This window comes from Molossus molossus, unplaced genomic scaffold (assembly GCF_014108415.1).
Source record: "Molossus molossus isolate mMolMol1 unplaced genomic scaffold, mMolMol1.p scaffold_m16_p_15, whole genome shotgun sequence".
In the NCBI taxonomy this organism is placed as follows: Eukaryota; Metazoa; Chordata; class Mammalia; order Chiroptera; family Molossidae; genus Molossus; species Molossus molossus.
In genome coordinates, this window is record NW_023425350.1 from 23846899 (window position 1) to 23861511 (window position 14613).

The following is a 14613-nucleotide window of genomic DNA, read 5'->3' on the forward strand; positions in this document are numbered from 1 at the left end:
AGCAGGGCTACACCAGGGAGGGAAACAGGCTTAGTGGCGAGGAGTCACTCCCCTCTGACTGGGAGCTGCTAGGAAAAGGGGGGGGGGGGTGAAACCCGGACCGGAAAGGGACCAGCATCTACAGCTGCCCATCCTTCATCGAGCAATTTCCCTTTCCACCAACATTTATCTTGTCTCTGAACGTTTTGTCTCCTTAGGATGTTTGGAGAAGGTTTTTCCTAAAATCCAGTCTTCCAAATAGGAAGACAAACTTTCCAAAAGAAAAATGGGTGAAGGTCATGACCAAGCTAGCCACAGTAGAAAAACTATAAATGGCCAATAAAAATAACAAAAGATGCTCAGCCCCACCGAGAATAAAATAAATGCAAATTAAGCAGAAAGATGTCATTTTTCACCAGTTCACATTGGAAATTGATAACGCACAGTTATGGCAAGAGTGTGAAGAAATGGCCCAGAATGTGCACTTACGAGAATATATGCTAAAGTAATTACCAGTCAAAGGTGTCAAGAAGCCTGGACACAGATGTTGTTCAGAACAGAAAACCAAATGGAAACAGTTTAATTGTCCATGGTCGGAACAGTTAAGGAAGTTACTATACAGTATTACAATTCTGATGACGACGTGCACTGACTGACGGAAGTAGATTCACCTGTGACAGACTGAGGGATCGAAGAAGCGGGCTACCAAACAGATGGGTACCAACCTCATGCTTGTAACTGTGTGTCGTACCTGAGAACACTGTACGGAAAAGGGAATGCAACGCTATATACCTGAACTGTATACCAGTATAGATTGTACACTTGAATAGATGGGTTGCATTGCACGTGATTTCTTACTGTCTTTAGTATATATTTTTACAGTGAGCACATGTTGTCTTTATGATTAGAAACAAAAGTTAGTTTGAGTTGTGTCCAAATAAGTGGAACAAAGACAAAGGGAATGGAAAATTGATGGCAGATAGATTTGGTTGCGAGAGAAGCTGATGCTTTTCCATGACCTCTCATCTCTTCCCTCCATGAAATGGGGTTCTTTCCCTCGGCTGGGTTTTACATGGCGCCTCTCTCTACAGAATCCCCCATCTCCCCACTCCCTTTACGACCTTGCCTCGGAGAGACCGCCCAATAACTCATGAATGCTGAAGCGTATTTGATGTTCTCACAGAGTAATTAAGGATAACCCTTTGTGTACCTTAAAAATGACTGAATGCAGCCCTGGCTGGTTTGGCTCAGTGGTTAGAGGAGTCGGCCCGAGGACCAATGGGTCACGGGTTTGATTCTGGTCAAGGGCATGTACCTCTGTTGCAGTCCGTCCCCAGCCCTGGTCAGGGTCATGTGGGAAGCAACCAGTTGATGTGTCCCTCTCATGTTGATGTTTCTCTCTCTCCCTCTCTTCCACTCTATCTGAAGATAAATGGAAAAATATCCATGGGTGAGAATTTTTTTAAATTATAATAATAATAAAAATAAATAAAAATGACTAAACGCTAATGCTGTTTGCATCAATGCCCTGTTAACACCGTTCAAGCAAATTGCAAAATGTTAAGTGACATTTCTATTGAAGGGTTACCTGAACCTCCTCAGGAGTGGCACAGTTGAGAAGAATTATTGTAAGAATAATGAAGCATAAAAAATATTGCACTTTCATAGAAGATGTGCAATACAAGGGTTATTATTACTTGGACTTTTCACTCAGTGTTTTAAGTCCATCCCCCCCTCCCCCCCATTCAGATGCTTCCTCTGGGGCAGGCTCAGACCGCCCAAGGACAAAGCTTCCCTTTGGTTCTGGCCTTGGTAATTTCTTATGAGGTTAGATCATGGAAAGAATGAAAACAGGTTAACATTCATGTTCTGACCGGTCAAATGTTATTACAGATCTCTGGTCCACCACCACCTACACAAGCAGCCCACACAGTCCCGGTGCCAACCCAGGTAAGAACCTGAACTCACCTTTCTAGCTACTGATGAAAGTTGCTCGTTTACATGGGTTTTGTCTTTCCAAAGCCTTGCCATTTGACTTAGATTTGGACAGAGCATCCAACCAGTTGTGCCAACCACAGGTACAGCTCGGGCCGGCTTGTGAGAAACCAGTGACAAAGGTGAGGGAGCCTTACAGAAGCTACGCTTCTGCTCCTCGCCACTCCCTGGAGGCAATTTTGTGGGGGTTGTGATAGAAATTCCTAAGGATTCAGTAACTGGCTCTTATAAACCTAAAAAGGGACACACTCTGGGGTTTATGCTTGAGGAACTAGGGTAAAAGAAGGACAATTTTATCATTTCCCGGGAAAGGACAGAGCTAGTTTGCCCGGGGACTTCTATGACTGGGGCGTAGAAACACATCCCCTCTGCTCCAGGATTTCTCCTGCGCGTTGCGATGCTCCTTGGCTCCCCTGGGTTCACTTCTTTGTGCTCCCCTTAAGGTCTGACCCCAGCACCGGGAATGCAAAGGGATGAAGCAAATTCTCTAATGCTGTTGAAGCCTGCAGCAATTAGGAGGAAGAATCGAGTGAGCTTCGATGCTTTCTACTAACTCTGGGCCCTGAGTTCACAGACTTGATAGAAATAAGCAAATTCCCCCTTGCAGCCTTGGGGTTAGGATGGGGGCCAGACCTCCATGGAAAAGAGATCAGGTGGGTTTTTTTTGTTTTGCTGGGGATACCTGCCTGCCTGTCCTCCACAAGTTAAAAGATTCCTAGAGACTGTAGGTTCTCTTTTGCTTTGATGCCAGACTTGCAGGGGCTCCATGGGGTCCCCTGGTCAGGGCTCGCAGCCTCTAGAGCTTCACAATGGCACCTCTGCTAATGCACATGCTGTTGTCCTGGGCTTAAGAATCAGACTGCTGGGCAGGGCAAGGACTCCAAGGCCATTTTAGGCCATAACCAGCCCCGGGGACTGTTCAGGCAGGAAAGCGTGGGGCACTCCTTCCTCCTGTCCCCTTGGCCAGGATCTCTGCCTCCTCTGTGACCCCCGAAAGCAAGGCCAACCACAGAGAGCTCAGCTGACTTCCAAAGAAAATCGGAACTGGGGCATTTTCACCAGGGGGCAGAAAGCAGACTGCCGGCCGCATGTAGATCAGCCGAACCCGTGAATCCCCTCAGGTACCCAAAGGCAGGCTCTCAGGAGCTGCTGTCCGAAACCTGCCGCAGGGGTGCCTGCCTGGCCAGGCTGCCCGCTGCCGCCCGCCCCTCTGCTCCACTTGCTGACACCCCCACACACCACTCCGCGGCTCAGCTCCAGGTCACCCGAGTCTGGGGGCAGGCCAACTTGTTTTAACCTCTAGAAAATGTCTCTTGGCTTTGTCTGTTCTGTGTGACAGAGAGGAAATCTATGCCAATCCAGACACCTGAGGGCTCTCATGGGTTTGAGTCTGCTTGAGAGGCTCCCCACCTGGGCAGCCTGTGCCCTCACCTTGCCCATCCTAGGATGAAGCACAAACCCCCAGACCACCACTAGGATCAGACGCGGCGAGGTTGGCAACACGACACAGGACCTACCTCCAGCTCCTGCTTCTCACTCCCAGCAGGCCAAGGTTGTCAGCATTCAACCACATTCCCTTTTTCTAACCTCTGCTTCTCTAGCCCCGACTGAGTGTCCACTCTCTTCCTGCTCCCAGGAATTACACCCTGTCTCGCTGACCCACGCACATGCTCCTGGCTCCCTGTTTACCCACAAATCCTACCCATTCCTGCTCCTCCTCTCCCTCCACCATCACGGCTGCAACTTTTCTCTGGGCATCTCAGATCCTCCCGCAAACCCCAGAGAGCCCTTGACTTGGAGCCTCGTAGCCCCAAATGTTCAGACCTCACCCGACGGGAGGCCCCACCCTGGGGCTCCTGCAGGTGGAGGGGGGCCCCTGCTGCACCCGGTGAATACAGGCAGCCCCCACCGCCGGACCCTGCCCTCCTGTGGGGCCCTCTGCGTGGGACGGGCACCCCAGGAGAGGTAGGAGTGGTGTGCTCCTGATGACAGGTTAGAACTGGGACCTTTCCTCAGAACCGTCCCTGTACTGTCCGGCTTCACAGTACCACGAGCTCTGTTTGATCAAATGAACTTCACTGGCCTGGAAACCTAAACCTGGAGCTCACGTGTTTTCATGGAAAAGAGGCAGCCAGGTCCCGAACAAATGTCCCACCCCGAGCTTTGGAGGGTAAACCTGGGCCTGTGGACTTGGCTGGTGTGGTGGCCCTGCCCAGGGCCGCGGACTGTCCTCAGCCTTCTCATGGCCGTGGTCCCGCACGGCTGCCTCCCCAGCAGAGGACGGTCCTGGGCAAGGTGCAGCCCTCGGGCAGGAAGCCGGGGCGGGAGGGGAGGTGTGGAGATGCCCCCAGCTGCCTCTCAGACCGCCACCCCCTCCTGAAACTGCCCCCCAGGGAGTCACTGGGGAGGAGCCAGAGAGCTGGAGGGCCGCCTGTGCTTCTGTCCATAAACCTTTAGAGACCTAAGGGCCACGTGTCGCAGCTCCCGCTTGGGTCCCACGCTGGCGACTTCCAGATGTGCGGGGACCGGAAGGAGCTGTGACCAGTGCAGAGACCGTCACCGGGGTCTCAGAGTGGGGATGGTCCTGGGACCTCCCATTGCGGGTGATGTGCTGGGGCGTAAGTTCTTCAGCGCCTCCGCACCCTGAGACACTGAAGCAACAGTGACTCGGGGGTGATGGACAGACAATGGTCAGAGCGGGCTCAGGGGCCACCCGCTGTGCTGGACGTTCTCTGCCACTCCCGGGGCCGCAGTTTTCGCGCCGGTGACATGGGGTCACTGCTGTACCCGGCTCACAGGTCATGTGACTTCACTCTGCCAGGCGTGTGGTCAGAGCCTGACCCTCAGTATGCTCTCAGGAAATGTTAATGGTGTCTGCAGTTTTACTATGGAAATAACTCAGAACCGATATTTATCTTACACAACGACCGAGTCTATGAGGTGACCAAGCAAGGACTGTCACAAAATTAATTCCCTGATTTTTAGGAATGCCTTACACTTTTCAGCGTGGTCTTGCATACAGGTACCTCCATGTGAGGCAGGAAAGGTCTTCATGGCTCCAGGCTCACAGAGGAGACATCCGATCACAGAAGGCAGGCGAGTCCCACGAGTCCACGGCTAGTGTTTGGTGGACACAGGACAGATCTTCCAGAGTCTTTTTTCCACACCACCCCATATGCCTCAGCACAAGAATACAGATGTTCTCACAAATTTACCAAAAACACCAAGTCTCAGCTGTCCAAATATTTTGCAGCTCTCGGCTTTTGGATAAATGTGATTTGGTTCAAAGTGTCCCAAATAAATGAAAGTGGCACCAATAGGACAGGAGTAAGAGGCGTGGAAGGACTGGCCCCTGTTAAGATAACACAGTCCCCAGCATTCTAGTTCTTCATGACGTGCCAGGGTGCCCAGAGCCCAGGGCAGGAACTGAGATGTCGCCAGCACTTTTATTTCAGGTAAAGGGCAAAGTGCATGTTTTTACCAGTAGGTGGCAACAGAGTAATAAGGCTAAAGAAGCAGAACGTGTGAATATATAAATCATGAATATCTTGCACTTGGCAATCATCTCACTCAATCTGCTAATGTTATTCACAAGGGAATTAACGTTCCCAGAGGGCGTGTGACTTGTTCAAGGTCATACACCTGGTCAGTGGCTGAGCTGACTTAAACTCAGCTCTCACCACGAAATCACAAAGTGCAAGAGCACAGGGACTCAGAACAGCTTGGCCTCTTCATCGTGTGGGGGGAAAAGTCACTTCTTTTGAGTGTGTTAATAATTCCAGCGTGTAGTAACGCTGATGGTCTTTAAGAAATGAGACGGTCGATTATGCCCTCGCTTTAGGCTTTCCGAGCTGGAGGTGGGTGGGGGAGGAGGGGAGGAAGAAGTGGGGGAGGGAAAGAAACAGCTGATTTGGTGTCCTTGTGAGACTTCCTAACACGTCTGTGCTGCCTGGAGACCCTCCAGTCAGGATTCCCTCAAACTGGACAGGGCCTTCTGGGTAAGAATCTCCCCTTCCCGACCCATGGGGGGGAGGGGGGCACTAAACATTTCACTGCAGACAGAATGCCAGGTGCCTCTTGGCTTTATTGTGCTTCAGGCACACAGTGAGAAGCAGACTCGGGGAATGGGTGCCTGCTCCCTGAAGGGCCACGTTTCTTCTGTGAGGTTCCAAGGAAGAGAACACAAGCAGATGGGTGGGTAAATGACGCTGAGTACACGTTGTGCCCTTAGATGGTGTGGAGGGATGAATGATGGATAAAGAGTTCAGATCGATACAATGAAAATTTTTCTCAAAGTCTCAATAGTCCAAGAAAGAATTCACACTTTGGTTGTATATGTAATGAGTCCCCTGTCTCTGGAGGTATTCAAGCACTGGCCATCCACTCACTTTGGCTAGGACGTTGTAGAAACATGCTGGGGATTGGTTTGGGCTGGATGACCTTTTAGGTCCCCTTGCGTCCCAGGATTCCTGTCATTCCATGACCCCTGAGGCTCAGTGAAAGAAAAGGGCGAATATGTTTCCGTCTTTGGCTTCAAGACCTTTCCATAAGAAAAACCCTCACATTTCAGGTTGCCTCATCCACAAGTCTGACCCCTGCCCCTTCCCTGAACATTCTGCCACAACTGGAAAACGTGATCATCCTGGGAGTTCACTTGAGGGATCCTGCTGGTTTCGTCTAAATAACATTTATTTCTTTTTATTTTGAAAAGCAGGGGAAACGGACTTGTGGAAACCTGGATCCGTCCTTTTAGATGCAGGTAATCATACAGCCCACCCTCCTTACAATGACCAGATCAAGGCACAGAGAACTCAGAACTGGGGAAGCTAATGGCCCGCGGGCCCAGAGGCCGGCTCACAGACAGCAGCCTCAGACCTTCTCACCTCCCACCTCAGCATCTCGTGACCATGCACAGGGCACATGGGAACTCCCACAAGGAGGCCTGGACGAAGGAAGAACACTGGGTAACCAAAAAGAAAACCAAACTGTGAAGACAAAGAGCCCGAAGGGAGTGAGTTCCCTGCTTCCAAAATAGATTTAGACCCTCACTCCATCCGGAGATGCTTGACCTCCTAGTTCTTCTTCCTTCTCTGCAAACGGCATCGAGGTTTTCCCTTCAGCTCAATGAACGCTGTTCCCCGTTCACTGTGCTCAAAACTCCAGCAATAAACATGCCTTCCGGCTGCGGGTGCGAGAGCAGATTGCCTGGTGGAGGAGAGGACCCGGCCTCTGCGCTCCCCGTCCCGCCCCCTCTCCAGCAGGGAGCCTCCGGCAGTTTCCCTGAGAAGCTCCTGGCTGAGAAGTACTGGTAGACACCCAAAGTGAACTTTTTAAATGATGTGAGGATGTGGGATGAGTAAGCTGACCTTTAATGGGAAGATGAAATCATGTGCTTTGCAAAATGGAAAAACTAACAAGCCAGGAGAACGCTCAGGCCGCCAGGAGGGAGCAGAGGCTCCAGCCCCTCCCTCCGCCGGGCAGTGGGCTTGGGGCTTCTGAGCACCCTGGAAACAGGGAGGCTCGCTTGGGGTGCTGCAAGTCTTCCCTCTGCCTGTGAAGCTCATCGGCCTGACCGGGCCTACAAGGGTGCTATGTATTGTCGTTAATTCCTTAATGACACATGTGTGATCTTGGCTGTCATGTAAATGGCCTGTGAAGAACCTGAGGCTGAAATTCAGCTCGCACAGCCTCTCACCATTGTTTTCACCTTTACTTCTAACCTCTGAGGGGCTGTGTTTTAGACCCTCCTTCTCGTGTGGGTTACTTTTGTCCTCTCAGCCCCTCCAGTCTACATCCAACCCCGTTAGATCGTCCTCTTACCTCTCACTCATCTTTGTTTATTGACTCGATCGCCAAAGGTGGACTGAGGACCTACAGGTGGTGGGCATAGTGAGGGTTTATACCACGAGCGAGGCACGTGCCCTGACCTGGAAATTTTCAGAACTTTACAGAGGGATAAATTATACCGGCAAAGCACTTGATGTTTTCAGATAAGGAAACTAAGGCTCAAATAGAATAAGTGAACAGGCAGCCAGGGCAGACCTTGAGTCTGACTTCAAATCCCTGTGAGCACCAGCAGAGTGCTGTGTCTTTCGTAGGCTGTCCGTAAATATTAAGGTATTCTTATCTCTTCAAGGGGAGTGGTGTGGAGGAGAGCACAGTTAGCGATAAGCCAAGCCCCCTGAGCTGGGTGTGAATGCCCCTTATGTCCCCATCCCCCCGGGGAAGGTCAGATGCTTCCTGTTCTTCCAAGTCACCAAAAGTTTACTGCTCTTTCCAGGATTTGTTCCAGAAGAAGAATTAAGCACACACCCACTGGACCCCGAATCCCAGGGAGATCCAAGTAAGTTAATTAACAGCTAGAAGCCCAGACGCTCTGCCATTTGATCTGCCCTCCCCTCCCTTCCCATTCCCTCCCTCCCAAACCCACCTCTCCTACGCGCATCTCCTTACCTACCCTCTTCTGTCACTTTGTTCTAAGGGGAATGAGAAGTTTTGAGGGATTTAAATTCTCTGTGTGCATGCAGGGAAGATGATCAGACGTTTAAAACATCACCATGGCAACAGGATGAGACGGGATGGATGGATGGGATGGAAGGAGGAGACAAGAGCGAGGAAGAGAGGAGACTGGCTGGCCAGCAGGGGCAGTGGTCCAGTGAAGATGGTGGTAGACAGAAGTCAGAGTTGGCGAGAAATAGCAGAGTCAAGAGATATAAAGAAGGAAGAAGCACAGGGTTGGAGGAGGAGGAGGAGCAAGAGAGGGCGCAGTTAAGGATGAGTAGAGCAACCGGGGTAGATGGTCCTGCCAAGAGAACCCCTACGAATGGGGCAGGTTGGGGCAGGGAGAGCGTTTACGTCTGTCATCCTCTGCAAGACACTGAGTTTAGCAGAGAGCTGACTACCCAGACATGACATTCAGAAGGAACAGCCAGCCAGAAATGTAGAGCTGGAAGATGATGAGCTATGGTTCAAAACCAAGGTTATGAGAACAGGAAAGGTGACCTAGAGAGACAGAATAGAGTAAGAAGAAGCAGAGGATTAAACCTGAAGGACTTTCACACTAAATAGGTGGAGAAGAAGCCACCTGAGGATACCAGATAGGAGGGACCAGAGAAAAAGGGAAAATCAGGAGGGAGTCGGGTATGCAAATTCCTCCAGAAATTCACTATGAATCAGCGACCAATGAGCTGTTAGTCTCAACCCCAATGCATTTGAGAACCATCTGAAAACATTTTTAAAAATAAAAGGTACCTAATTCCTGCCTCATACCTACTGAATCTCCCTCTAGATCTTGCTATTCAACGTGTGGTCTGTGGACATCACCTGAGAGCTTGTTAGAAATGCAGAATACCGGGCTCCACCCCAGACCTACTAATCAAGTGGTGCCTTTGCCCATTAACCCTTGAGAAGCACAGCCCAGGCTGATTCCCAGATATCTTTATTTGTTGAAGCTGCATAAGTGACTGATACTTACCCAGGGTTAAGAAATACTGGCCTGATGTATTTATACGACCAACACAAAGCATTAATCTATAAAATTGTACCTTGGGGGAGAAAACCAAAGCAATTAAGAAAATTGGTAGATTGATTCCCGTAGACAATATATCTTACCTGTTCTTCCCAGCCCTCCAACCTCTACCATAATAAACCGCCCAGGCCAAACATCTCATAACCCAATTCTGCCTGTTAGTATTGATGTCGTCTCAATCTGAGACGACCACTGTCCCCGTAAGCACAGGCCCCGAGAAGAACCACTGTCCTTAGATCATTCAGGAAAAGGGGGAACAAAGGTAACCCCAATATCACCCATCAGGCTAGTGAGTGGAGAGAACTAAGCAAACACCTCACTTTCTTAAAACCTAGATGTAAAGTGAACGTGCCCGTCCTGAACACAGCCCAAGATGTAAGAAATAAAGGGGGAAATGGTCTATGAAGAACCAAAACAGAGGCTACGAAATCCATGTATTCTACTTTATTTATTTAAAAAGAAAATCCACTTCAGCTCTTACTCGAATTAATAGTTATTAGAAACAAAACAGTGTTCGTCTTAAAAGGCATATTGAACTACTCAGCTGACATCTGGAAGGCAAACCCCCTTCAGGAGTGCTTCTCAAACCGTGATGTGCACACGGATCACCTGGCGATGTTGTTAAACGGCGGGTCTCACTCTACAGGACTGCGTGGAGCCTGGGAGTGGCATTGGCCGCAAACCCTAGGTGCCAGTGGGCAGCAAGCCCTAAAGAACACCACTGCCACCTGCTGGCACCAATTCACACTGCAAGCCCAGACCTAGAAAAGGAGCTGGCCGTTTGGGGTACAGACACCTGACAAACGAGAAAGCAGTTCTATTTCTCTTTTGCTTTATCTCAGGCTTTAGTGGCATCTTTCAACTCCACTTCCTGATTTATTTGCTTCTTACAACCCTCATGTCAAGGATCATGCTTGGGCATAGGCAGTTTGGGGGCAGCAGAGACCGGGAAGCCAGCTGAACAGGAAGAGTCAGCAGGCACTGTCTAGGCTAAAAAGAAGCTAATGAGCCGAGGCACCAACTCCTGATGGAGTGGGACAAGCCCGGCCACACAGGTCCCTGTCAAAGCCTACATCTCTGGCTTAGATTGCCAGGAACCACTGCAAGATGAGAACACATTCTCACATATAACTTTTCCCCTTAATCTGCCAATTCTGTAACATCTCTCTTTATTAAATATATCCCATCACCCTGGCCGGTTCTGCTCAGTGGTTAGAGCGTCCAGGGAGTCCCGGGTTCGGTTCCCGCTAAAGGCATGTGTCTCGGTTGCAGCTTGTCCCCGGCCCTGGTTGGTCGTGCGGGGGGCAACCAGTTGATGAGTCTCTCTCACATCGATGTTTCTCTCCCCCCACCTTCCTCCCGCTCTATCTGAAGATCAGTGCAAAAATATCCTTAGGTGAGAATAAAAAATAAATAAATCCCATCAATTCTTAAAACTGTTGTCAACTCATGTCTATTTCTTGCTTTCATTTAAAACAAAAACAAGAACAAAAAAACCCTCCTTCTCCAGTCACATAGAAGCACTACAACATGCCACGTAAGGAACAGAGGCCCCTGCGGCCTCGTGGTGACCAAGTAGCAGCTCAGAGAGACCCAGGCCTGTCTGGGCAGCAGCACCGCCCGCCCACAATACTCCAGCCCAGAAACTCCTAACCTTACTGTCTCTCTCTCTTTTTCCCCATCAAACTCTGTTTTGAAATATTTTGTCTCTCAAATTGCAGTCGTTAAATAATTCATTCCTCATTTTTTATTAATCAAAGGGCTCTATACCTCCCAATAAAAACTTCTGATCAGCATTAGATAATCAGCTTTATCATACTGAGATGGTATCACTCAGCCAAGAGCAAAAAGACGCGAACATCTATCAGAGTAGGTGGCTGTCTGCAATCTCCAATTAGCGTTTGAAAGGTTGAAACAGCTGCCAGCCCCACTACCCTCCCCTCCTCCACCATAACCATATATTTGCAGAGGTCCAGAGATACTAGCTATAACTGTCCTACCATCGCAGCTAAAAGACAGGCGAAAATCTAAGATGACCGCCAACAAGCACTGACATCTGCAGATACATTTGGATAATTTCTGTGGTTGCCTCGCCCAGAGAAATGAAGACTGGTATCCATTTCTCATCCTCAGCACTGGCTTTGCAGATCCTTTCATATGTTTATAAAGACCCAACACATAATTCTAAAGAGTTAGAATGAGAGAAAAAGACTATAGGCTCCCGAGACATGGTCTTAGGACCCACGTCTGGGGTCGGCACTTACATGGTCTGCCCCTAGGAAATGTTTGGAGGGCCTTCCCACGTTTGACTGGGGGCTCACAGCTTCTGAAGTCTATAATTATGGCTGATACAGAGAATTCTAACACAGTTATGGTAATAAGTACTAGCCCACATATCCAGGACCTTGGTGCCCAGTGAAAATCTGTTATGGATGTAAAGAAATTAATATACCCTGCATCTTGCTACTTCTTTTACCTTCTTTTCATTGAATCTCGGGGGGCTTCAATGGAGGGGGAGGAGAGTGAGAGAATGCACAAGTTCATGCAATGAGATCATCAGAATAACAGAACCCTTTTCCATTCTTCAGACTGCAAAGTTGACTTGTCATTTTTAATTGATGGGAGCGCGAGCATTGGCAAACGTCGATTCCGAATCCAGAAGCAGTTCCTGGCTGACATTGCCCAGGCTCTTGACATTGGCCCAGCGGGTCCACTGATGGGTGTTGTTCAGTATGGGTAAGTGCTAGTCCGAATTCAGAAACCAAGCGAAGTCGCATGCTTAATTGGGTGCCACAAATAATACCGACACATCCTAGAGCACAAACTCATTCTCTGCCCTGATACTAATGTAAATGAAAGAAACGGAAGTAATCCAGATATCATCTAAGAAATCTGAGACTTCCGGAAGGGACAGATTAGCAAACACTCGGAAGTATGGCATTTATACTCATGGTTGGTGGAGAGAATATTTACTTGGGAGTTAGGACGTCTGGGTTCAAGTCTTAGCTCAGCTGTGTGGCCTTGAGCTAGGCCTTCACCCTCATCATCACTTTTCTCATCTGTAGATTAAGGTGGACTCCTTTCAACCTTGACTATTGGAACGTTTGTTTGAGGGGCTGTTCCCTATGCTCCTACACATAAGGCGCCCAGACAATGTGGTGCTTTGGGTTGAACACTCTCTTTCCCCAGACAACCTTAGGCCTTGCACTGGTACTGAAAAACGAACCAGGCCACGCGGAGACTGAGCAGGAAGGCGAGTAGCCCCATCACTCAGCTGAGCACCCAGATGACCATTCCATTTTGTTATTTTAGTTAGGGTAGAAATTGAGACTTCCTATCAACATCCAACCTCAACCTTTTCTCTTATTTGGGATAATAAATTAATCTTATTTCAGATAGGTTTCTCCCTAAAACAAATATACAGAGCTTCACAGATAACAAGCAAACTATGCAAAGACCAAGCAAGCACAAATCTCAAAGAACAGACATTCAGGGCAGGGTAATTATCTCCCCTTTCCACAAAGGAGCATCGGACACACGACCCTCCCTCCCCACAGATCTGCAGCTTGACCTTGAAGTGGAAACTAGCCTATGCCTTGGTGCCTCCTGCTCAGAAGCTATAGCAGTTTATTTGCTCCTCCAGAAAAGTAACAACTTTCATACTGACAACATCTGGGGGGCTCTCTGGGCCCTTTGAACATTTCCTGAGGATGTCCCAGAGCAGCCCTGTCACTGAGGTTGTTACATTAAAAATAAATATAAAAATATTTATTTTTGCATTGTCAAAAGAAATAAACAAACACGCCTTGTTTTCATAAGAACGATGAGTGTTTTTAGAATTCAGTTCCAATAACACATTTAGTAATACCTTCTATTCCTGTGAAGATGTTAACTGACTCTTATATATACTTAGAGTCACATATATGAAAGTAACTGACTGTCACAAATGCTAACTCTCAGTGTCCAGTGATCTGTCTTGAGGGTTTTAACTTGAAATAGGAAAGTAAGGATTTTGGGTCATTGTTTTCTTGTTTCCAAAATGTCAACCTATGTCATCCCTGGGTCACTGTTCAAAGACAGGAAATGGAAAGCCAGCTTCTCCTGAGAGGGACCAGGAGCGGTTCAGTGCAGATGTCCGGGTCACTGGTGGGGGTGGGGTGTTCAAACCGAGCTGTGTCATCTTGCATTAAAAGTAGCTGCTTTAAAAGCTGTGTACACCAAAGCTTATAGAGTAATATGAAAATAAGGTGATAAATATGTCAAGGAAAAGAAAAATGGCAGAATAGTGTTGTGTGCTGATGAGAAAGAACGTGATGAAAGGAAGGAGAAACAATTCAAGAAAGACTCCTTCCCCTAAAAAACCACCTTTCCCGTGTGTTCCTAATGTGATCGCCATTTACAGTTAAGAGTTCTCTCCATGCTTTCCAATTCCTCCCTCGAAAAATGCTTGGGCTGTGTGTCTCTTCTCCCCCTTGAGTTCCTTATCAATTTGGAGCACAGAGGAAAATGCGCCCAGTTCCTTCACTCGGTGCTCATCTGAACTGGCCGGGCGCCCTCCTGCAGCCACAGAGCGAGAGGGCAGCTCAGTGAGCTGCTGGCAGGCTGTCTTGAGACCTGGTCTGAGTCCTGCTGGGTGATCTTAAGGAAGTCGCTTAACCTCCCCATGTGGGCGCTGCCCCCTGTAAAAGTCGGGCTGGAGCAGATGGTGTCTCGGGGCCCCGTCGGCCTGGGGTCCTGTCCTTCAGGGACTGGCGCTGTCCTCGAAAGACATCCAATAGGTAAATATGTTGGGCGAACAGACAGGAGGAGCCGCCTGTCCCTGCCAGCCTGGTTCCGTTAGGTGGGACGATCGATAGTGAAATGATGGCAGGCACTCAGGTTATACATCCGCCAGCGGGGCATGGGGACAAAACAGTTTGGAGCAAGCATGAGCAGTGTGTATGAGGCTGAGGGGAAATCCCTGCACCAGCTGTAAATGCTTGTTTTTTAATCCTCGCCAGGGGATATTTTTCCATTGATTTTTTTTAAAGAGAGAGTGGAAGGGGGGGAGGGGAGAGAGAGAGATACCCACATCAGTTGGCTTTCCCAAGACCCCCACCCAGGGCCAGAGA

The 14613-nt window shown here is 49.0% G+C and overlaps 1 protein-coding gene across 1 annotated transcript in view; it reads left to right on the top strand.

The window, feature by feature from the left end:
- VIT (vitrin) overlaps positions 1–14613 on the top strand; it is a 100892-nt gene that overhangs the window by 65303 nt on the left and 20976 nt on the right. Inside the window, exons 8-11 of the mRNA XM_036262976.1 lie at positions 1873–1929; positions 6686–6733; positions 8255–8317; positions 12091–12238. Coding sequence (XP_036118869.1) covers positions 1873–1929; positions 6686–6733; positions 8255–8317; positions 12091–12238 — 316 coding nt within the window. The remainder of the gene's footprint in view (positions 1–1872; positions 1930–6685; positions 6734–8254; positions 8318–12090; positions 12239–14613) is intronic.